Raw genomic sequence first — 22,551 nt, 5'->3', positions numbered from 1 at the left:
GCCTGGAGCTGGGACCTCAGCAAACCCCAAAGGCAAAGCTGGGTCAGATTAGGCCAGGCCTGCTCAAGCTTGGTCCACGTCGACCTGATGCTGCTGCCAGATGTGCCCGTGGTGATTCCCAGAGCAAATGGACCAAGGGTCTGGTCAGCAGCTGGTGCTCAGGCAGAGAGAAGCCAATACCACTCCCTGGAGTTCCTGACTGGTTACTCAATATCTCTACTTGAATGGCACAGGTACCACAAGCCTAACATGTCCAAAATCAGACTTCAGATCTTTTGCCTCTCAAATCTGCTCTTTCCATGTCTCTTCAACTCATGTTGTGGTATCCTCATCCTTCCAGTTGCTCAGACCCTAAACTCTGAAGTCACTCCTGACTCCTCACTTTCTCTCACATCTCCTGCCTGATCCATTAGCAAATCTACAGGCTAATGGATCTACTTTTGAAATGTATCTAGTACTCAACCATGTCTTTCTATCTCTGCTACCATCACTCTGGTCCAGGTTATGTCTTCTCTGCAATTATTAAAATCGCTTTCTCACTAAAGAGAAAGCATCTCCACCTGCCATTGTCCCCATCCTCAACACAGAAACCAGAGTGAGCCTGTGAAAACAGAAGTCAAAATACATGAACAAGTCACTGCTTATTCAAAACCCCAAAAGTATTCCCCTATCACTTAGAATAGGCCCTGCATGATCCAGCTCTCCACTACTGGTCCAATTTCATAATAAAAATTACTTTTTAACTGCCAATACTATTTATCAAACATATCAAGCATGTGTCCACCTCAGGGCCTTTGCACTTGCTGCTTCCTATGTCTGGAATGCCTTTATCCAAGGTATCTCTGTAGGTCGCTCCTCACTTCCTTTCAGTCTCAAGTCACCTTTTCAGCAAAACCTTCCCAATCCACACAACCTAACGTTTCATACCCCTCTCTAACATTTCATGGCCCCATTCCCTTTCTTTACTTTTCCTCCGTACTGCACGTGTATGTACTTATTTACTTATCTTGTTAATGTCTCTCTCTCACACCAGACTGTATGCTCCAAGACAGTAAGAAATCTTGGGTCTGTACATTTTGGGGTCAGTACGTAGAACAGCACCTGGCAAATGATAGGTGCCCGATATATGTGATAAATGAAAATGTGAATTAACAATGGGACACTGGACATCTTTGCACACAAGGTGTTATCTCGCCTTTAGAGAATTATTTTTGCAGATGTAGCAAACACTATTCATCATCCAGTCAATAAACATCCTCCCCTTTTTTCTGTCAACAGATCCCTGACTTGATGTGGTGTACTATTAGTTTGATGCAAAAGTAATTGTGGTTTTTGCATTGTCAAAACGTATCTTTTAAATACATTCTAAATAATAGTCATGTTATATATCATTTTAATGTGCATTTATCTCTTTTTTTTTTTTTTTGCTAATGGTTTATCAGTTGCTGATGATTTTATCTTTATTTTAGACTATAGAACTGATGCTAGACAAAAAGCAAATTTGAAGGATTTTCTTACTTGAGTTCAAAATGGGTCATAAAGCAGCAGAGAAAACTCACATCAACAACACATTTGGCCCAGGAACCACTAATGAATGTACAGTGCAGTGGTGGTATAAGAAGTTTTGCAAAGGAGACAAGAGGCTTAAAGATGAGAAGCATAGTGGCCAGCCATCAGAAGTTGACAACAACCAACTGAGAGGATCATCAAAGCTGACCCTCTTCCAGCTACACGAGAAGTTGCCGAAGAACTCAGTGTCAACCATTTTACAGTCATTGAGCATTTGAAGCAAACTGGAAAGGTGAAGGAGCTCAACAAGTGGGTGTCTCATGAGCTGTGCATGCAAAAGCTCAGTCGCTTCAACCATGTCCAACTCTGGATGACCCTGTGGACTTTAGCCTGCCAGGCTCCTCTGTCCATGGGGCTCTCCAGGGCAAGAATGCTGGAGTGGATTGCCATGCCCTCCTCAAATGAGGAGGGGAATGGACCTCAAATCAAAAAAACCGCTGTTTTTGAAGGGTTGTCCTCTCTTATTCTACACAACAATGAACCATTTCTCTACTGGATTGTGATGTGCGATGAAAAGTGGATTGTACATAACGACCAGCCCAGTGGTTGGACTGAGAAGAAGCTCCAAAGCACTTCCCAAAGCCAAACTTGCACCAAAGAAAGGTCATGGTCACTGTTCGCTGGTCTGCTGCCCCTCTGATCCACTACAACTTTCTTAATCCCAGAGAAACCATGACATCTGTTCAGCAAATTGATGAGATGCACTGAAAACCTCAACGCCTGCAGCCAGCACTGGTCAACAGGAAGGGCCCAGTCCTTCTCCACAACAACACCTGACTGCAGGTCTCACAACTAACGCTTCAAAAGCTGAATGAACTGGGCCAGGAACTTTTACCTCATTCACCATATTCACCTGACCTCTCAGCAACCGACTACCACTTCACTGAGCATCTCGACAACTTTTTGCAGGGAAGACGCAAAACATGTCTGTATAACTGAACCACTTTGCTATATGCCTGAAACTAACACAGTACTGTAAATCAACTTTACTTCAATTTTTAAAAGAATACACATACACAAAAAAAAAAGAGAGAGAGAGAGACAGGGCCTCCAGTAACAATTTCCCCTTCAAAAACGCACCAAAACCCAAGCTGATCCTTGGAAATGCCTCATTCTAGAAACAGAATTTTATGAGTTGGTGGGGTTTTATCACCTTAAAATGTCAAAACTCTGTTTCAAGCCTTTAGGCAAAATTCATGAAAATCTATCACACGTTTTCCTATATTTTAAAATAAGGTATACAGATCATAATAATTTTCATGATGACTCAAGGTCATTAAATACCAATATAAATGGAATTCTGACCTCAGATTTCAGTGCTAATGGAATGCTCTCTTTAGAAATTTTAGAGAAGACTGCTCAGCTTCCCAGTTACTCAACTAGGGGGTCATCCCTGTGAGTCTTCACTACACGACTGAAAACACAGCGATTCCCTCAAGCCGGGTAAGGGCAATGTGATTTCCTTTTATATTGGGTTGCACAAAAAGTCCGTTCAGGTCTTTTCAAAACATCTTACAGAAAAACCTGAACCTAAAAAACACACACACACACACACAAAAAACCTCTTTCTTTTAATCAATTTATTTATTTGGCTTAAAGAGATGGGAATACCAAACCACCTTATCTGCATCCTAAGAAATCTGTATGTAGGTCAAGAAGTAACAATCACAACAGGACGTGGAACAACGAACTGGTTCAAAATTGGGAAAGGAGTACATCAAGGCTGTACGTGAACCGTGAACTTCCAGATGTTCAAGCTAGATTTAGAAAAGGCAGAGGAACCAGAGATCAAATTGCCAACATCCTTTGGATCATCAAAAAAGCAAGAGAGTTCCAGAAAAACATCTATTTCTACTTTATTGACTATGCCAAAGCCTTTGACTGTGTGGATCACAATAAAACTGTGGAAAATTCTTCAAGAGATGGGAATACCAGACCACTTGACCTGCCTCCTGAGAAATCTGAATGCAAGTCAAGAAGCAACAGTTAGAACTGGACATGAAACAACAGACTAGTTCCAAATCGGGAAAGGAATACGTCAAGACTGTATATTGTCACCCTGCTTATTTAACTTATATGCAGAGTACATCATGAGAAACGCTGGGCTGGAAGAAGCACAAGATAGAATCAAGATTGCTGGGAGAAATATCAATAACCTCAGATATGCAGATGACACCACCCTAATGGCAGAAAGTGAAGAAGAACTAAAAGGCCTCTTGATGAAAGTGAAAGAGGAGAGTGAAAAAGTTAGCTTAAAACTCAACATTCAAAAAACTAAGATCATGGCATCCAGTCTCCTCACTTCATGGCAAACAGATGGAGAAACAATGGAAACAGTGACAGACTTTATTTTGGGGGGCTCTAAAAATCACTGCAGATGGTGACTACAGACATGATATTAAAAGCTGCTTGTTCCTTGGAAGAAAAGCTATGATAAACCTATACAGCGTATTAAAAGCAGAGATATCACTCTGCCAACAAAGATCCATATAGCCAAAGCTACAGTTTCTCCATTAGTCATGTCTGGATGTGAGAGGTGGACCATAAAGCTGAGCACCAAAGAATTGATGCTTTTGAACTGTGGTGTTGGAGAAGGAGAAGACTCTTAAGAGTCCCTTGGACTTCAAGGAAATCAAACCAGTCCATCCTAAAGGAAATCGGTCCTGAATATTCATTGGAAGGACTGGTGCTGAAGCTGAAGCTCCAATCTTTTGGCCACCTGATGCGAAGAGCCACCTCTTTGAAAAAGACCCTGATGCTGTGAAAGAATGAGGGCAGCAGAAGAGGGCGATGGAGGAGATGGTTGGATGGCATTGTCAATTCAATGGACATGAGTTTGAGCAAACTTTGTGAGACATGAATTTGAGCAAACTTTGCGAGATGGTAAAGGACAAGGAAGCCTGGCGTGCTGCCGTACATGGGGTCACAGAAAGTCACAAGACTGAACAACTAAATAGCAACAAACTTATTTGGCTGAGTCGGGTCTTAGTTTTGGCACATGGGATCTTCACTGTGACACAAAGATTCTCTCGTAGTGGCACGAGGGCTTAGCTGCTCCATGGCATGTGGGTTCTTAGTTCCCCAACCATGGTTCCAATTTGTGACCTCTTCATTGCAAGATGGATTCTTAATGACTGGACCACCAGGAAAGATCCCTAGAATGAACTTTTTGGTCAACTCAGTACCAAGTGTGCCTTGCATATTCTGTTTCCTTTTGAAACTTTCTCTGGAATTTATTGAAACATTGGCTGCCCTTTTCCCTATACAGAGAATATTTACCTGCAGCTTTCCTTGTCAAGCTTAGGAAAGGTCTATGTAAAGTAGAAGCTGATATACTGAGGAAGGGCTTCAGTGCAAAGTTCTCCAGGTATGGCTTCTGTCAGACAGATGTCATTCCCTTCTGCACCTTTGGGGAAGGTCGATTTTCTACTTCTCAGCACTTTACAAGATATGCTAACTGTATTTATATGGCCCAAATGAGTAAGAAAAACAAAGGCCCTTGAAACAGTTTAGAGCTCTCCATTCAACTTTAATATTTTCTTAAATGGTAAAAGGGAAACTGCTGAATTTAAAAAAAAAGATTGTCAAGTCCTATTGGATTTTATGCCACTAGAAAGACAAATAGATAAGTGCAGATAATGTTAGTTATATACCGAATGACTTACATTAGAATTTTCCAAAAGGCTAAATCTAAAAAACATGAATTTCTTGAAGAGACTATAGCTATATTTGCAGACATTATTTGCACAGATCTGCATAGCAAGGTAGAGATTATTTCGTGGTTACCTTGCTTCCCTCTTATTTTTATTTTCTCTATAAACCATCCTATCACACATTATCTAAGTCATGCATTCCCAAACTCTGGGTGGCCGTTACTGTCTATAGACCAAATAAATGATGTTGCACACATATGTGAACTATTATTCTTCAATAATAAATTCTTCACAATAAATATGCTATTGTGGTCAATAAAATTTGAATTCATCTTTTACATTATTATTGATTCACATGAGCTCTCTGTAATTACGCAATTTTTTTTTCCAACTGAAGTGATACCAAAAGCACAGGTGAATCCACTCAGTCTGGCAGAGCTTGGTGATCACTATCATAAGCCCTTACTGACATTTATACGAATAACATCCAAAGCCGCTTACATCTACCGTAGCAGGAAAAGTCTCAAGAAGTCTTTCTGGAACATCCCATCCTCACAATGACCCTGATCACCCTTTACATCTAGTTCTTTAACATTATGTTTTCAGACATGCGTGTCTTAGCAAAAATTTCTATTTTAGGTGAGTATGCTTTCCCTTGCAGATGGATTATAAATTCTTCCTCAGTTTCCCCTTTGAATATGCAACAGTACTTTGAATGTGGGATTTTATATCCCCCCTACTCATAGTAATATCCATTTTGATCTGATATTCAATAGAAAGAACATGTTTTTCAGAACCTTAACTAAACCTTGGTTTGAATTTCATGTGACTACATGCTATCTTCTAACTCTCTGAGCCTCAATTTCTCCAAAAAGATCAAAACAGTGGCATTAACCAACTTCATATGATTACCAAGGAGAATATATGAAGTAACATGTGTGAAAGCAGCTAGTGGAGTGACTGTCAGGAGATAAACTTCAAAAATGTTTAAGAAAGCTACTTAAGACATGAAAAGAAAATTCTCCTTTTCCCTTTCAAATTTTAATTAAAACCAAAGAGGTTTCATTTGACCACTAAGTGAATAAAAGAGAGGAGAGAAAGGCCGTTGAGAAAGACTGAAAAATGGAAACACGTCTGACCCCACTGGGGGCTCAGGGCTGATGGCTCAGTCAGCAGGAAAGCACTCAGCCAAGAACTCAGCTGCTTGGTGACCACTAAAGCAGAGGCTCCGGCTGAGTCAGGCTCTCAGGCACCCAGGTGACCAGCTGACTGAAAAACATGCAATTTTAATTGACCTACATCTGTGGTGAGGGGAACTGATATTCCAGGCCACAACCCTTTCCCTGAAAGAGCAAATCTCATCTTTTAAAGCTAAAGATAGAAGCAGGATGGCTGGGAGGGTCTGAAAATGTCTAATTAGAAGACTCTAGATAATAATCAAACTCAGTTACTACCCCAATATTTTACAAGAGTGGTTCTCAAGGAGGGGTGATTTTGCCTCCACTTCCACTTCAAGGGATATCTGGCAATTTCTGGAGACGTCTTTGGTTGTCACATCTCAGGGGATGCTACTGTCATCTAAGGCCAAGGATGCTGCTAAACATCCCATAATGCACTGGGAAGCCTCCTGCTCACCCCCAACAAAGCATTATCCAGCCCAATATGTCAGTGGTGTTGAGGTTAAGAAAGCCTGTTCTATAGGAGTAATTGGTTTCATTCTACTTGTTCCTACGTACACTAAACGAACAGATCAAGAAAAATAAAATGATTCCCTCCATAAACAAATTTACATACATGCTCCAAGAAGACAAGAGACAGAAGGTATGCTGAGAATAAGGCTGACTTGATTACTTCTGTCACAAGATAACTAATGATTACTAAGCTAATTGGTTTTACCCTTTATTATTTCTTTTACCCATTATCTTCATTCCAGTTCAGTTCAGTCACTCAGTTGTGTCCGACTCTTTGCAACCCCATGAACCTCAGCACGCCAGGCCTCCCTGTCCATTACCAACTACCGGAGTTCACCCAAGCCCATGTCCATTGAGTTGGTGATGCCATCCAATCATCTCATCCTCTGTCATCCCCTTCTCCTGCCCTCAATCCTTCCTAGCATCAGGGTCTTATCAAATGAGTCAGCTCTTCCCATCAGGTGGCCAAAGTATTGGAGTTTCAGCTTCAGCATCAGTCCTACCAATGAACACCCAGGACTGATCTCCTTTAGGATGGACTGGTTGGATCTCCTTGCAGTCCAAGGGACTCTCAAGAGTCTTCTCCAACATCACAGTTCAAAAGCATCAATTCTTTGGTGCTCAGCTTTCTTTATAGTCCAACTCTCACATCCATACATGACCACTGGAAAAACCATAGCATTGACTACTTTGTTGACAAAGTAATGTCTCTGCTATTCAACATGCTATCTAGGTTGGTCGTAACTTTCCTTCCAAGGAGTAAGTGTCTTTTAATTTCATGGCTGCAATCACCATCTGCAGATTCGGGAGCCCAGAAAAATAAAGTCAGCCACTGTTTCCACTGTTTCCCCATCTATTTGCCATGAAGTGATAGAACTGGATGCCATGATCTTAGTTTTCTGAATGTTGAGCTTTAAGCCAACTTTTTCACTCATCTCTTTCACCTCCATCAAGAGGCTCTTTAGTTCTTCTTCACTTTCTGCCATAAAGGTGGTGTCATCTGCATATCTGAGGTTATTGATATTTCTCCCGGCAATCTTGATTCCAGCCTGTGCTTCCTCCAGCCCAGCGTTTCTCATGATGTACTCTCCATATAAGTTAAATAAGCAGGGTGACAATATACAGCCTTGACGTACTCCTTTTCCTATTTGGAACCAGTCTGTTGTTTCATGTCCAGTTCTAACTGTTGCTTCCTGACCCGCATACAGGTTTCCCAAGAGGCAGGTCAGGTGGTCTGGTATTCCCATCTCTTTCAGAATTTTCCACAGTTTATTGTGATTCACACAGTCAAAGGCTTTGGCATAGTCAATAAAGCAGAAATAGATGTTTTTCTGGAACTCTCTTGCTTTTTCAATGATCCATCAGATGTTGGCAATTTGATCTCTGGATCCTCTGCCTTTTCAAAAACCAGCTCGAACATCTGGAAGTTCACGGTTCACGTATTGCTGAAGCATGGCTTGGAGAATTTTGAGAATTACTTTACTAGTGTGTGAGATGAGTGCAACTGTGCGGTAGTTTGAATATTCTTTGGCACTGCCTTTCTTTGGGATTGGAATGAAAACTGACCTTTTCCAGTCCTGTGGTCACTGCTGAGTTCTCCCAATTTGCTGGCATGTTGAATGCAGCACCTTCACAGCATCAACTTTTAGGATTTGAAATAGCTCAACTGGAATTCCATCACCTCTGCTAGCTTTGTTCATAGTGATGCTTCCTAAGGCCCACTTGACTTCCCATTCCAGGATGTCTGGCTCTAGGTGAGTGATCATACCATTGTGATTATCCAGGTCATGAAGATCTTAGAGCCCAGCAAACTGAACTCATAATGCTAAAACTGAGATTTCGGCTTAAAATGGTATTCCTCTGAATATACTTTTCTGATGACCATATCTGAGACAGATGCCAGAATACAAAGCCCTGAGGAGCAGGGGAGGCCCCTTCCCTTACCACACTGCTACTTGTTCCGAGACACTTCTAACTTCCCCCTTCTCATTCCTCCCTCAGCTACCTCAAAAAAATATTTACTGCATACCTAAAGAGCTAAGCTCTACTTTGCAGCTGGACATAGCACTGAGCAACATGCCAAAACCTCTCCTCTCCTGGAGCTTACATTAAGGGAACAGGGGACTCAGACAGCAAACAAATACATAATCAATAGTAGAAATTCCCAGTTATAATGTTAATAAATACTAAGGATGTAATGTCCAACATAATAAGTATAATTATCATGGCCATATGTTATATATGAAAATTGTCAAGAGTAAATTCTGAGTTCTCAGCACAAGGAAAAAAATTGTTATCTTTAATTTTGAATCTGTATGAGATGATGGACAGTCACTAAACTTATTGTGATAATCATTTCATGATTCATGCAAGTCAAATCATTAGGCTGTACACTTTAAACTCGTACTGTGCTGTATGTCAATTATATCTCAATCAATCTGGAAAAATATGAAAAGAAAAAAAATAACTTGATAAAAAACAAAAATAAAAAAAAATACACAAAATAATTCCTAAGAGTGGTGGGTGCTATAAGGATAAGTAAAATGGAGCTAAAAACGGTGCGTGAGCTGGGAGTGAGGAGTCAGCAAAGTCTCTCCAAAGAGCTAAGGATTTGAGCGGAGACCAAAAAATGATACAAGGGAATTTCTGGCCACGGGAAGCCCTTGCAAAGGCCCTGTGCTAGAATGAGCTTGGGATGCTTGAGGAATGACAAGGAAGCTGGAGAAGAGTGAGGAAAGAGGCAGACTGTAGAAACAGCAAGGGGCCAGATCACACAGGGCACCGTGGGTCGTGGTAAGGAGTGTGGATGAGACTCCATGTGGGAACAGAGGCCCCTGGAATGATGCATCTGACTCATGGTTTAGAAGGGTTATTCTGCTCCTAAGTGAAGAATGGACTGTAGGGCCCATGCATGGAGGCAGAGACACCAGTTTGAGGCTGCTGCTATATCCCTAGAAAGAGATAAAGGCTGGACCAAGGTTGTGGTGACAGGTGTCAAGAAGGGATCAGGTTCACTCATCTCCAACACTTGAGAGCTTAAAGAAGCTTTGGAAGTAACTCATTCTGATATGTTATTTTATAAATGATGGACTGGAGGGCCCAAAGAGGTGAAGTGAGTTTTTCATAGTCATATACCTAATCGTTGACAAACCCAAGTTTCCTGACTGCATCTCTGCCCTTACCTGGCCATCCCAGAATACATGTAGGAATAGGAACCTCTAGAATGCAATCCCAAGTCTAAAATAAATGACTATCTTTGCTGAGGGCAAAGATATGAATCAAAAATGAATCCAATGGGCCCTTCCTTGTGGTCTCTCCATCATCTGACACCTTTGACAGTTTTCATTTTTCTCCTGAGACTTTTCCTTCGTCTCCCTTGTTCCAGCTCCCTTCTGCCTCTCCCCACTCAGTTTCCTACCAGTTTTACATCTACCTGGAATCATTCTGCACTCTAAGTGTTACAGTTTCCCAAGATATTGTCTGGGAGGCACTACTTCTTCCTTCCTCATCTACAAAGGAAATTAACTCTTTACTTCCCTTTAATCTCTTCCACTTGCTCTGCAGTTGCCCCTGAGTTTCTTGTGAAGAGTCATCCTTTTCCTCCTCTGAGTTCATGTGACTTCATGGGTGTGACACCACTGAAGCCTTACCAAGAGCATCTTCCAACTCCCTCTGACCCAATCAGATTCTGAAACATAAAGGGATTGTTGCTGGGAGAAACACAACTTTCCCCTCTACTGGATTTGAATCTGCAACTTCCCCTAGCCACCATGAGGGGAGAGCATGAGTCAGGGAAGTTAAGAAAAAAAGTCCTGATGAATCATTTGAACTCTGATCCATGCATAAAGCCAAATACACGCTACAGATTTTTAGTGACATGAGCCAGTAACTTTCTTTTTTGCTTTTGCCAATTTGAACTGGATTTTCTACCACTTTCAAAAGGAAGAGTCCTGTTTGATAGCTCATCTCTCCCATTCCCTCTCTCTCTGTGTATGTTCCCTCTCTGCACTCACCAAAACAAGGTTGACTCCAAAATCTCCATCTATAGCCTAGACAACTCTTGGGGGCTCCAGATTCATTTCTACCCAGAAGATGTTCTCTCCCACATGTCACACCCAGGTACCTCAGAATTCATCAACTCTGCTTCATCTCAATATGCTGTACTTCATGTTTTTCTCTACTCTAGGAAAAAACATCACCACCCACCAGAATCACTCAGGACAGAAATCTAGGACATCCGAGATCACTCTTGTCAGATAATCCCAATGGCCATGATTGACATTTTCTATGTGACCTTGGGCAGATTAATGGATATATCTGGGCTTTGGATATCCATACTGAATGGCTAGGATTCAATGAGAGAATGTATGTAAAGCAATTAATGCTGGTGGGCTCCATTCCTTACAGACATTTAGTGTACCACTGACTCCTAACTCAAAACTTCATCTGCACTGCCATTACCACAGATCAGAGCCTCATCATCTTTTCCCTGAATGACAACCAGATGTTTCTATCTCAGCTTCTTGTCTTTAACCTCACCCCTACTCCAATTTGTCCTCCCCACTGCTGCAAGGCTGAACACCGCTACGCAAACCTGGTCGTGATATACCATCCTCTGGCATCTGCAGAATGTTTTCATTTACAGGAGCCAACACTTCAGCTACACTGAACAAATCACGGCTCTCAAAGCATGCACTGCTCTCTCCAATGCCACGACTTTGCACATGACAACGGTCCCCTTGTCTAGAATGCCCTTTCTCTCTCCCACCTGGAGAAGAGCTCATCCTTAAGATTTGGTTAAAAAAAAAAAAAAAAGTCACAATAAAAGTGAAAGGAAATAGACAGGCTACATTAGCTAGAGGCTCACCAGCAAACCTGGACCTTCAACCTTGATCTCAAATTCAAACTTTGACCTCCCTGGCGTCAGAAAGGAAAGACACTGAAAAAAAGTAAAAGACACAATAATTTTCAATAATTTTAGATGAAAAATGCGAAGAAAAATGGAGAGGAAAGAGAGAATTTAGGAAAAAACTAATTTTCAGATAGGAAAAGGCTTCCTAAATGACAGAAAACTTGAAGCCAGAGAGGAAAGTCTTATAGACTTAACCACATAAACATTGGAGAAGGAAATGACAACCCACTCCAGTATTCCTGCCTGAAAAATCCCATGGACAGAGGAGCCTGGTGGGCTACAGCTCATGGGGTCACAAAGAGTCAGACACGACTGAGCAACCAACATTAACTCATGCTGCTGCTGCTGCTGCTAAGTCACTTCAGTCGTGTCTGACTCTGTGTGACCCCATAGACGGCAGCCCACCAGGCTCTCCCGTCCCTGGGATTCTCCAGGCAAGAACACTGGAGTGGGCTGCCATTTCCTTCTCCAATGCATGAAAGTGAAAAATGAAAGTGAAGTCGCTCAGCCGTGTCCGACTCTTAGGGACCCCATGGGCTGCAGCCTACCAGGCTCCTCCGTCCATGGGATTCTCCAGGCAAGAGTACTGGAGTGGGGTGCCATTGCCTTCTCCGAACACTAACTCATAAACATCAAACAACCAAAGGTACAATAAGCAAATCTGGGAAGAGAAAAAAGGCAAGATACGTAATTTATTAGCAAGAAAAGAATTAGCATTTAAAAAGACCCTCACAAATTGATGAGATCACCAATAATTCAGTGGAAAAACTGTTAAGGAATGTGAAGAAGTATAAATCCATTAGTGCACTTTTTAAGAGCAGAGTTAGAAGAATCTGCCAGCGTTTAAAACGCACACAACTTTGATACGGGACGGTCTCCACGGTATATGCTAAATTCTTCACATTCTATAAGCAGAATGGGGTATTTAGATGCTACTATAATAATTTTTTTAGAGGAAGAAAATCGAAAATAAAATTGAATATTTTATTTACCTATAAATGCATAAAAAGTGGCAAAATTAGTTGTGCCAAAAAAGGGAAATAGAGGGCTAGAGTAGAAGGGAGGTATTACCATTTATAGCCTTTGAATACTACCTACGTCTTATGTACACATCTGTCTCCAAACAAGTAAACCTAAGTAATTAAATAAACTCAATCTCTTTTTCTGAATAATCCCCAGATCCCAATAAACAAAAGGAATTCTGCTTAAATAAATGTTTAAAACATACATTTCCTTTGACCCACCAACTTCACTCCTAAGAATAACTTTTATCCAGAAATACTCTACACACACAGAGACTTAGGTATAAGCATGCTCACTATCAGTTCAGTCACTCAGTCATGTCCGATTCTTTGTGACCCCATGGACTGCAGCACGCCAGGCTTCCCTGTCCATCACCAACTCTCAGAGTTTGCTCAAACTCATGTCCATCGAGACAGTGATGCCATTCAACCATCTCATTCTGTGTCACCCTCTTCTCCTCCTGCCTTCAATCTTTCCCAGCCTCAGGACTTTTCAAATGAGTCAGCTCTTCGCATCAGGTGGCCCAAGTATTAGAGTTTCAGCTTCAACATCAGTCCTTCCAATGAATATTCAGGATTGATTTCCTTTAGGATGGACTGGTTGGATCTCCTTGCAGTCCAAAGGACTCTCAAGAGTCTTCTAGAGCACCAGAGTTCAAAAGCATCAATTCTTCAGCACTCAGCTTTATTTATAGTCTAACTCTCACATCCACACATGACTACTTGAAAAACTATAGCTTTGACTAGACAGATCTTTGTTGGCAAAGTAACGTCTCTGCATTTTAATATACTGTCTAGGTTGGTTACAGCTTTTCTTCCAAGTAGTGAGAGTCTTTTAATTTCATGGCTGCAGTCACCATCTGCAGTGATTTTGGAGTCCCCCAAAATAAAGTCTCTCACTGTTTCCTTTGTTTTCCCATCTATTTGCCATGAAGTGATGGGACCAGATGCCACGATCTTAGTTTTCTGAATGCTGAGTTTTAAGCCAACTTTTTCACTCTCCTCTTTCACTTTCATCAAGAGGCTCTTTAGTTCTTCTTCACTTTCTGCCATAAGGGTGGTGTCACCTGCATATCTGAGGTTATTGATATTTCTCCCAGCAATCTTGATTCCAGCCTGTGCTTCCTCCAGCCCAGCGTTTCTCATGATGTACTCTCCACGTAAGTTAAGCAGGGTGACAATATACAGCCTTGATGTACTCAAAAATTTCCTGATTTGGAACCAGTCTGTTGTTTCATGTCCAATTCTAACTGTTGCTTCTTGACCTATAGACAGATTTCTCAGGAGGCAGGTCAGGTGGTCTGGTATTCTCATCTCTTTAAGAATTTTCCAAAAAAAAAAAAAATTAAATTAAATTAATTAAAAAAAAAAAAAAAAGAATTTTCCACACTTTGTCATGACCCACAGTCAAAGGCTTTTGCATAGTCAATAAAACAGAAGTAGATGCTTTTCTGGAATTCTCTTGCTTTTTCTATGATCCAAAGGATATTGGCAATTTGATCTCTGGTTCCTCTGCCTTTTCTAAATCCAGCTTGAACATCTGGAACTTCACAGTTCACATACTGTTGAAGTCTGGTTTGGAGAATTTTGAGCATTACTTTGCTAGCGTGTGAGATGAGTGCAATTGTGCTATAGTTTGAACATTCTTTGGCATTGCCTTTCTTTGGGACTGGAATGAAAACTGACCTTTTCCAGTCCTGTGGCCATCGCTGAGTTTTCCAATTTTGCTGGCATATTGAGTACAGCACTTTCATACCATCATGTTTTAGGATTTGAAATAGTTTGACTGAAATTCATCACCTCCACTAGTTTTGTTCCGAGTGATGCTTCCTTAGGCCCACTTGACTTCACATTCCAGGATGTCTGGCGCTAGGTGAGTGATCATACCATTGTGGTTATCTGGGTCCTGAAGATCTTTTTGTGATGCAAAGATCTGGGCCATGAAGACCAAAATGTGGTCCACTGGAGAAGGGACTGAAATGGCAAACCAGTTCAGTATTCTTGCCTTGAGAACCTCATGAACAGTATGAAAAGGCAAAAAGATAGGACACTGAAAGATGAACTCCCCAGGTCAGTAGGTGTCCAATATGCTACTGGAGTTGAGTGGAGAAATAACTCCAGAAAGAATAAAGAGACAGAGCCAAAGCAAAAAAAACACCCAGTTGAGGATGTGACTGGTGATGGAAGTAAAGTCCGATGCTGTAAAGAACAATATTGCATAGGACAGAATGATCTCTGTTCATTTCCAACGAAAACCATTCAATATGTTCACTATAGCATTGATAATAGATGAAGCTGGGAAAAAATCTCAAAGCCCCTCAATAGGAAAATGTTTAAATGAATTCTGGTGAATCTATACTATAAAATACTATGTAGCCATTAAAAAGAATGAAGTATATCTATGTTATTGACATTAGAAGACATCCAAGTCTGATTATTAAGTCAAAAAATTAAGTCATGTAGCATATAATTATATATGATCCCCATTTATGTAGTTTTAAAAGCATATCCAATATACTCAGGTGGGTCCTAAAGTTGGAAATGCAAATAGTACTTTATCATATTTTATAATGTAATATCAATAAACTATATATTATGCACTCATATTCACCTCTGTTTCTAGATTTGTTAAACTGGCTAACAAAAACTAGTTGGAAGTATTCTCTTGGTGCGGGACTAGAATCACAGAGGAGATCAGTACTAATACTGGCTGAATGAACGAAGTATTGAGTCATAAAGTCAATCCTTACTCCAAACTCCAGGTAGCACTACCTCCAACTTTGTTGATGTTTGTTGCTCTCAAAGAAAAACAGCAAGAAAACATCACTTCTGCCCTCCAGTTATGCTTTATTGCATCGCAGAATGACAGCAAGTACTTCCTAAGGTTGCAAGCTGGCTGTCTGCAGGCTACAATGAGCCTACACACATGATTTGGTTGCCCGGCATACTTTGAAAACTGTTTTGAATTAGTTGCCAATTTTAAAAACACGGAGCTTTCTTCCTTAAAAATTTGCAACTTTCCACCGCTCCCCCCTACCCAATTCAGATTAAGCAAAGTGCTAGAACCTTGTCACACCTGCTCCTATCTCTTTACAGAAGGTATGTTCTACACACAGTCCCCACATAGCCATTCTACACTCAGGCTTCCTGACTGGTCCCAGCAGAGTTTACATCACAGAACTGTACCTCCTTTGGGTGGCATTTAGATCAGTTCCAGTTCACCCCATTCTGTCTTTCACAGAACCCAAGCAACAAACTCAACCCTCTGATCACATGGCCAGGCCTCATTTCTGACTCCCCCTGCACAGGGCTGCAACACAAAGAAAATGATTTGACTACTTTAGGCTTGGACTTAGTTTCTAAATGCCAAGCAGGCCTCCTTGTGAAAAGTTCCTATTCTTCCCATGAAGGTGGCGGAGTTGGAGGGCAAGGAAAATCCTGAGATCAAGGACCCACGTGTGTTGCAGCCCATGTGAAAAGTACTGGCAAGTCAAAAGACCTGAATATATCTTGGCTCCTTACTTGCTGAGCAGAGTACTTTTCTCAACTCTCAGTTCCTCACCTGTAAAAGCTGCTAATAACACTTCAGAGGGCTGTTACATGAATGAAATTTAAAAGTGTGTATTAAAGTGCTTGGAAGCATCTTAGAAGCTAAAATGAGTGTAGACTAAGACAGGAAGAGAGGCACCGTGGAAGAAGTGACTGAAATGGGTGGTAGAATCCCAGTTAAAGAAAGTTGGATGCAGAGCTCCCGTCTGTGCAATCTGAGGTACTTCCCACCACCTCTCTCTGCTGGGGGCCTGGGAAATACCTTTCCTCACCTACCTCAGTGGCCACGAGGGATTATGAGGGAAAGCCATCTAGTATTTTTCGATGCAGTAGCTCTCCAAAGCGCTTTTCTGGGTCCAGGTCACAGGTTTTTCCGAAAAGAGGCTGGGCAGAGTCTGTTGGCTGGATGGGGAGGGGGCACAGTGACGCTCACCCCACCACCACCACGTCGAGCCTCCCCTCAAACACTGAACTGGATACATCAAGGAACCAAAGTCCTTTCCCTCCAAAACCACACCACCTTCACAGGGAGGAGGTGCTTTAAGGGCTCTTGAAAGTACAGCCAAAACGGATGAAAGGTATAGTAAAAAAACAAAACCAGCCTCAAAGATGTGAGATAAACTGATAAGAACGCACCGCTGGGTGGTTACGAGAGGTCAACCCAGAACACCACAGCTATTCAGTAGACGTTCTTATCCCACATGCCTTTGTCAAAAGGTTTGGACCGGGGCTAAGCTCTGGCCCAGGAGGCGGGCCGAGTACCCTCAAACTAACCGAATGTCCGCTGGCAGACCTGAGGAGCAGAGACGCCGAGCCGGCGCCCAGGTGGGCCGGGCGACTTCTGGGCGCACCTTCCGCCCAGCTCGGGAGACAGCGCCCTAAGCCCCGACTGAGGATGCAGCGCACCTGGTCCTCCCAGATTTCGGCCAAGGCTCGGGGCCGCTCTGCCCCCACACCTGTCCCGGAGGGGACCAGGGGGCACGGGGCCGCAGCGCGGGCCTCGCTTTCCGGGGGTCCGAGAAAGGGGCTTCCGGCAGCGCGGGCGATGCCAGGCGGGCTGGTGGGATGGGCCTCTCAGAAGCCCCTGGCCGCAGCAGAGGGGCGCGCCCTCAAGATTTTACCACAAAGAGCCCCGGGTCCCCGAAGCAAAGCGGGGTGCGCGGGGAAGATAACTGCCTACCTCCAAGGGGCGCGGAGGAAAAAAAAAAAAAAAGCGCCGTGGGGGAGGGGAGGCGTGGGGGACGGGGGCGCGGAGACCCCGCCTGGCTGCACCCCCGCGCCCTCCCGCACGGCACAAAGAACTCGGCGCCGCTCCATCCCTGCCAGCGCCCCACTTCCCGCCCGCGCCCCGGCGGGTACTCACCCAGAGGCCGCCGCCGCGGCAGCTCATGGCCGGGTCGGCCCGAGCCGCCTCCCCGCCTCCGTCGCCGCCGCGGCAGCAGCTTCCTTCCTCCCCGCCGCGCTCGGGGACCGGAGGTTTCGGGTTTCAGCCCGCGGAGCCCCGCTTCGCTCCTCCCGCCGCCCCGCCGCCAGCACGCGTACCCGGCCAGGGCACAGCCCGAGTAACTTCGCGGCGCTCGCGCCGCCCGCCCCTTCTCCGCCGTCCCCAGCCCCTCCGCCCGCGGGCCCCCCGAACCCCCGGCGCCCCGCACGGCCCCGCCCGGGCTCCGCGCGCCGCCGCCCCTCCCCACCCCGGCGCCGCCGCTCCCCACCCCTCACACCCCTTCTTTTCGCGCCCGCCCTCCCTCCCGGCCACTTTTCCATTTCTTCCCACGGTCGGCCTCAGCTGCTGCTCTTTGTCTCGCCCCCACCCTCTCGGCCCGTAAACCTTTGTGGTTCCTCCTCGGGCCTTCCCCGAGTCCCGTTCCTCCGTCCCAGTTCCAGCTGTTGGGACGTCGTCTTTGCCATTCTCTGCATTGCACTACTTTCGGATTCTTCCCGTAGGCTTCGCACGGTCCCATTCTCCTCCTCTAGTCTCGCCGTGGACGACTCCCGGCATCGCCTTCCCTGCTCACCTTTCATTCATCCAGCCAACGTGCCTGAGCATCTGCCTGCTTCCAGGCACCGTCCCGCGCCTTGGGAATATCACAGTGAATTCACCCGCGAAACCAGCCTTTGTGGATCCCACAGCTCCTGAGAGTGGGAGGGTGAATGCAAACAGATCTTTTCAAGGCTACTCTCTACCTCTGAGCCAAGGCCAGGGAGCAGTAATTACAATACACAGACCAGGGCGCTGCGAGTTTAGGGAACAAAACAGTTCCTTCTCACATGTGGTTTTACCCCCCTTCCTCAGTTCCCATGTTGTGTAGCATCCCTAGCCTCATGCGTTTTCTGTGCAGCAGTCTTAATAAAAGGACGAAAAGTTGAAGCATACAATAAAACTGCTTTAAAAATGAAGGTGGAGAAGGAAGAAAGAAACTAAAGGGAGAGGAAAGGGGTAGCAAATGAATCGGGTAAGAAATTACAAAGCTCAGTTCACCAAACTCCAGCAAAAACGGATGCTATGCCCAGAACAGGATTCAAATAACTCTAAAATCCATGCACTTTGATAAATGTATTAGTTATTCCCTTGTCTACAAGTTGGCACTGTGGGACCTGCTTCCTTATTAATATTAGGCCGCTGAGTTACCGTTTTAGAAGGATAATTTACTATCTAGCACCTGCCAAACTCCCAGCTTGTCTTCAGGGACAAAGGAGATAATAGGGACACAAAAAGTACACGGATGCCTTAATATTCCTATGGGACAGCAGCTTTATTTGGTCAAAAACTGGAAGCTGAAACTCCACACAGAATCTAGGTCACCAGCAAGCCAGATGCTTGAAAGACCTTAAAGCAGTCTGTTCTTGAGGGTATTTTGGACTTTTATTCTGAAATCCCTGTTTATTTTTTTAATCTGTATTGACCCAGGCACTGGCTAAGCATTGTGACCCTGGGAGAGTCATTTAACCTTCCCAAATCTCAGCTCTCAGTTTATTCATCATATATTAAATAGGCCTACTCATACCTGCCTATTTGTAGAGTTAGAAAGATGAAATGAGATAATGGAAGTAAATCCTCAATGCTATAGAGAGCTAAACCCTTTTGAAAGTTGGCATTCAAGGAAGATCTGGTAATATATGCCATGGACTGGCATGGAGGCAATGAGATCAAAAACAGTTATGGCTCTTTCAGCTCTGTATCCACCCGTGATGCCAAAGATATCCTTCCCAGACTTACTCTATTTCATTTTGAACTCTTCAACTGAAAACAGTTTTTTTTCTCCTGCTGCTCATTATCAAATATGTTATTTATCACAAAGGCTTTTCCTCCCGTAGCTCATAAACTGAGAACTTACTGTGCATTCAAGAATAGAAGCTGCTAGCGACAAATGCATTTTTTTCAGTTGCTCTCTCAAGGTTTTTTTCCTTCTTCTAAACCTAATATTGAGGTATGAGCAGTACTCAGTCAAACACAGCGAAATGGGAAAAATATTATTCAAGTATATATCACCGTATAGATTACAGTCGTGTGAAAAACATGACATTGATTTTGTGCAAGGATTAATTTTTAAACAAAAGATATATAATAATTTTCTTCTTCCAAATCAGTTTCATAAGTCATTTCATTTGGGGTTCCCCAAAGACTTCTGAATTAAGATGATGAGAGGCCTCATCCAAGTGAATCTTAAATGCTGGCTGAAGAATCTACCTATGATGACTCATCAATGTTATAAAATTTCCTTTTTTATAGAACTTCACCTATTTTTACTTTTGGCTGTGCTTGGCCTCCATTGTAGTGCACAGATTTCTCTAGTTGCAGTGCACAGGCTTCTCAAGTTGTGACATATGGGCTTAGTTGCCCAGTGGTGTGTGGGATCTCAGCTCCCCATCCAGTGATCGAACATGTGTCCCCTGCATGGAAGGTGGATGTTTTACCACTGTAGATCCAGGGAAGTCCTTATAATATCTTTTCAAGACAGCACTTTACATAAAGCTAGTCAGAACAAAACTGGGAAATATATTGCATGTTCCACGTGGAGTATTGTTCCCTCACTCTTTACACCAAATCCTTTTTACCCTTGACATGTCAGTTTAAGTGTCTTCCCTGACCAATCTAAATAATGTTTTCTAACCTCTGCTCTCTCTCAGAGCCACAATTTAAAATGTATCCCAATTATTATATATATATATATTTCTGTTTATTTGTTTATAATATAGCTACACTTATAGACATGAATTCCGTGATGTCAGGAGCCCTGTTTTATTTACCACTCTAGGACTAGGGCCTAACCCAATAAAACACTTAAAATATATCAATGAAAAAATAAAAATAAAGTATGCCTTCAGGGGCCTTGGTTCTCAAACTTTGGGATATACAAGGATCCCTTGGCGATTTCTTATACAACACCAAAAGCTCAAGTGACAGAAGTTTGATATGTTGGAATTTTTAAAAATTTAAAAACTTTATGCTTCCTAGAACACCATCAAGAAAACAAAAAGAAAGCTCAAAGAATGGGATAAATTATTTTCAAATCATATCTAATAAAGGATATGTATCCAGAATATATAAATAACTTCTACAACTCAATAATAAGATGGTAAACATATCCATTTTTTAAATGGGTGAAGGATCTGAACTTACATTTCTCTGAAGAAGATATATAAATGGTCAATAAGCACATAAAAAGCTATTGTATATCATTAGTCATTAGGGAAATGAATATCAAAACATCAAGCTTCCACCTTCCACTCACCAGGATGGCTATGATGAGAAAGTATTGTGCAAGATATAGAGAAATTAGAACATGTGTGCATTACTGATGGGATTGTCAAATGATGCGATCACTTTAGAAAACAGTTTGTTCCTCAAGGTGGTAAACATGAAGTTACCATATGACCCAGTAAGTTCACTTCTAGATATCTAACCAAGAGAAACAAAAACATACACCCACACAAAAATATGTATATGAACATTCATAGCAGCATTATTCATAATAGCCAAAAAGTGGAAACAACCCAAATGTCTGTCAATGATTGAACGTATAGGCAAAATGTGGCCTATTCATACAATGGAATATCATTCAGCCATAACATGGAATGAAGTGCTGACATGCTAAGTGAAAGAAGCCAGACACAAGAGGCCACATATTATGTGATTCCTTTCAAATGCAATATCTGAAATAGGTAGATCTAAAGCGAGAAAGAAGTTATTGCCTAGGACTGGAGGTGGAGTGGTTTAGTAGTGACTGCTAAAGGGGTTCAAGGTATCTTTTGGAGATGATGAAAATGTTTTAAAGTTTGATCATGTGATACTTGCAAAACTGTGAATATATTAAAAGAGTGAATTCTGCATTTTAAATGCATGAAATTTATGGTATGTTAATTATGTCTCAATAAAGCTCTTTTAGAAATCAAAAGAATCCCTTGGGGAATTTGTTAAGCTGCTGAGTTGCAGGCTGCATTCCCAGAGATAGACTCTTCAGGGGTTGTGGGTAGCTGCTGTTTCCTGTTTAGCATCCAGTCCCTCTCCTGCAGGCAGTATACCCTCAAATTTCCTTTGGAAAACCATTGCTTCTTCCTGGGGTCAGCAAGGGGGTTTACATAAGGATTGACCTCTCTTCCAGCTCCAGTGGTGGACTTCCATCCTTCTCAACCACATGATTGGTTCAGGGATGGGGACCGGTCAGAATGAAGCCTCAAGGACATTTTGCTGAGAATCCTGGGTGGAACCAAAACTTAGGAAACAGAATACTGATGAGCATGTGCTAAGGGGTGAGAAATAGGGGAATTTAGGTCCTGACTAACCTATTAGATCCTGGATGAGGCCTTCCTTGAAGCTGATGTAGCCTTGAACCCATCATTTACAGGACCCAATAAATATTTTTTAATTGTCTATATGGGTTTAATTCCTCTGTTACTTGGAACAAAAAGCGTATAACTCAATATGTGGTTCTCAATATGGCATTTTAGAAATCATGGGAGCATTTGGGAGTTGTCACAATGATTAGAGGGCACTCCTGGCATTTAGTGAATGGGGGTCAAGGATACTAAACATCTTGTAGTACCTGGGACCATCCTAAGCAAAAAGAACAATTCCTCTCACCTGTGACTTTTGAAGGGCCCACAAATGATTAAAAAAAACAAAACCTGTTTCATAGCATTTTTTGAGTCTACTT

General features: G+C 42.7%; 1 protein-coding gene across 9 annotated transcripts in view; it reads right to left on the bottom strand.

Moving 5' to 3' along the window:
• Positions 1–18,531, bottom strand: part of GPR161 (G protein-coupled receptor 161) — a 57,881-nt gene extending 39,350 nt beyond the window's left edge. For 3 of the 9 annotated variants that reach the window (XM_043449993.1, XM_043449986.1, XM_043450052.1), the window contains exon 1: positions 17,760–17,928. Coding sequence is in view for 2 of the 9 variants with exons in the window: in XM_043450033.1 (XP_043305968.1) it covers positions 16,673–16,707 (35 nt within the window). In the remaining 7 variants the exon portion in view is untranslated. Of the gene's footprint in view, positions 1–16,672; positions 16,800–17,759; positions 17,929–18,411 lie in introns of those variants that run through there. The other 6 variants (XM_043450033.1, XM_043449978.1, XM_043450020.1 and 3 more) reach the window with 6 other exon arrangements.
• Between the last annotated feature and the right edge of the window lie 4,020 nt (positions 18,532–22,551).

The sequence above is a fragment of the Cervus canadensis genome, chromosome 2, assembly GCF_019320065.1.
Source record: "Cervus canadensis isolate Bull #8, Minnesota chromosome 2, ASM1932006v1, whole genome shotgun sequence".
NCBI classification, from domain to species: Eukaryota; Metazoa; Chordata; class Mammalia; order Artiodactyla; family Cervidae; genus Cervus; species Cervus canadensis.
Note: the sequence above shows the minus strand (reverse complement) of the source record. Positions and strands in the feature narration are given on the sequence as shown.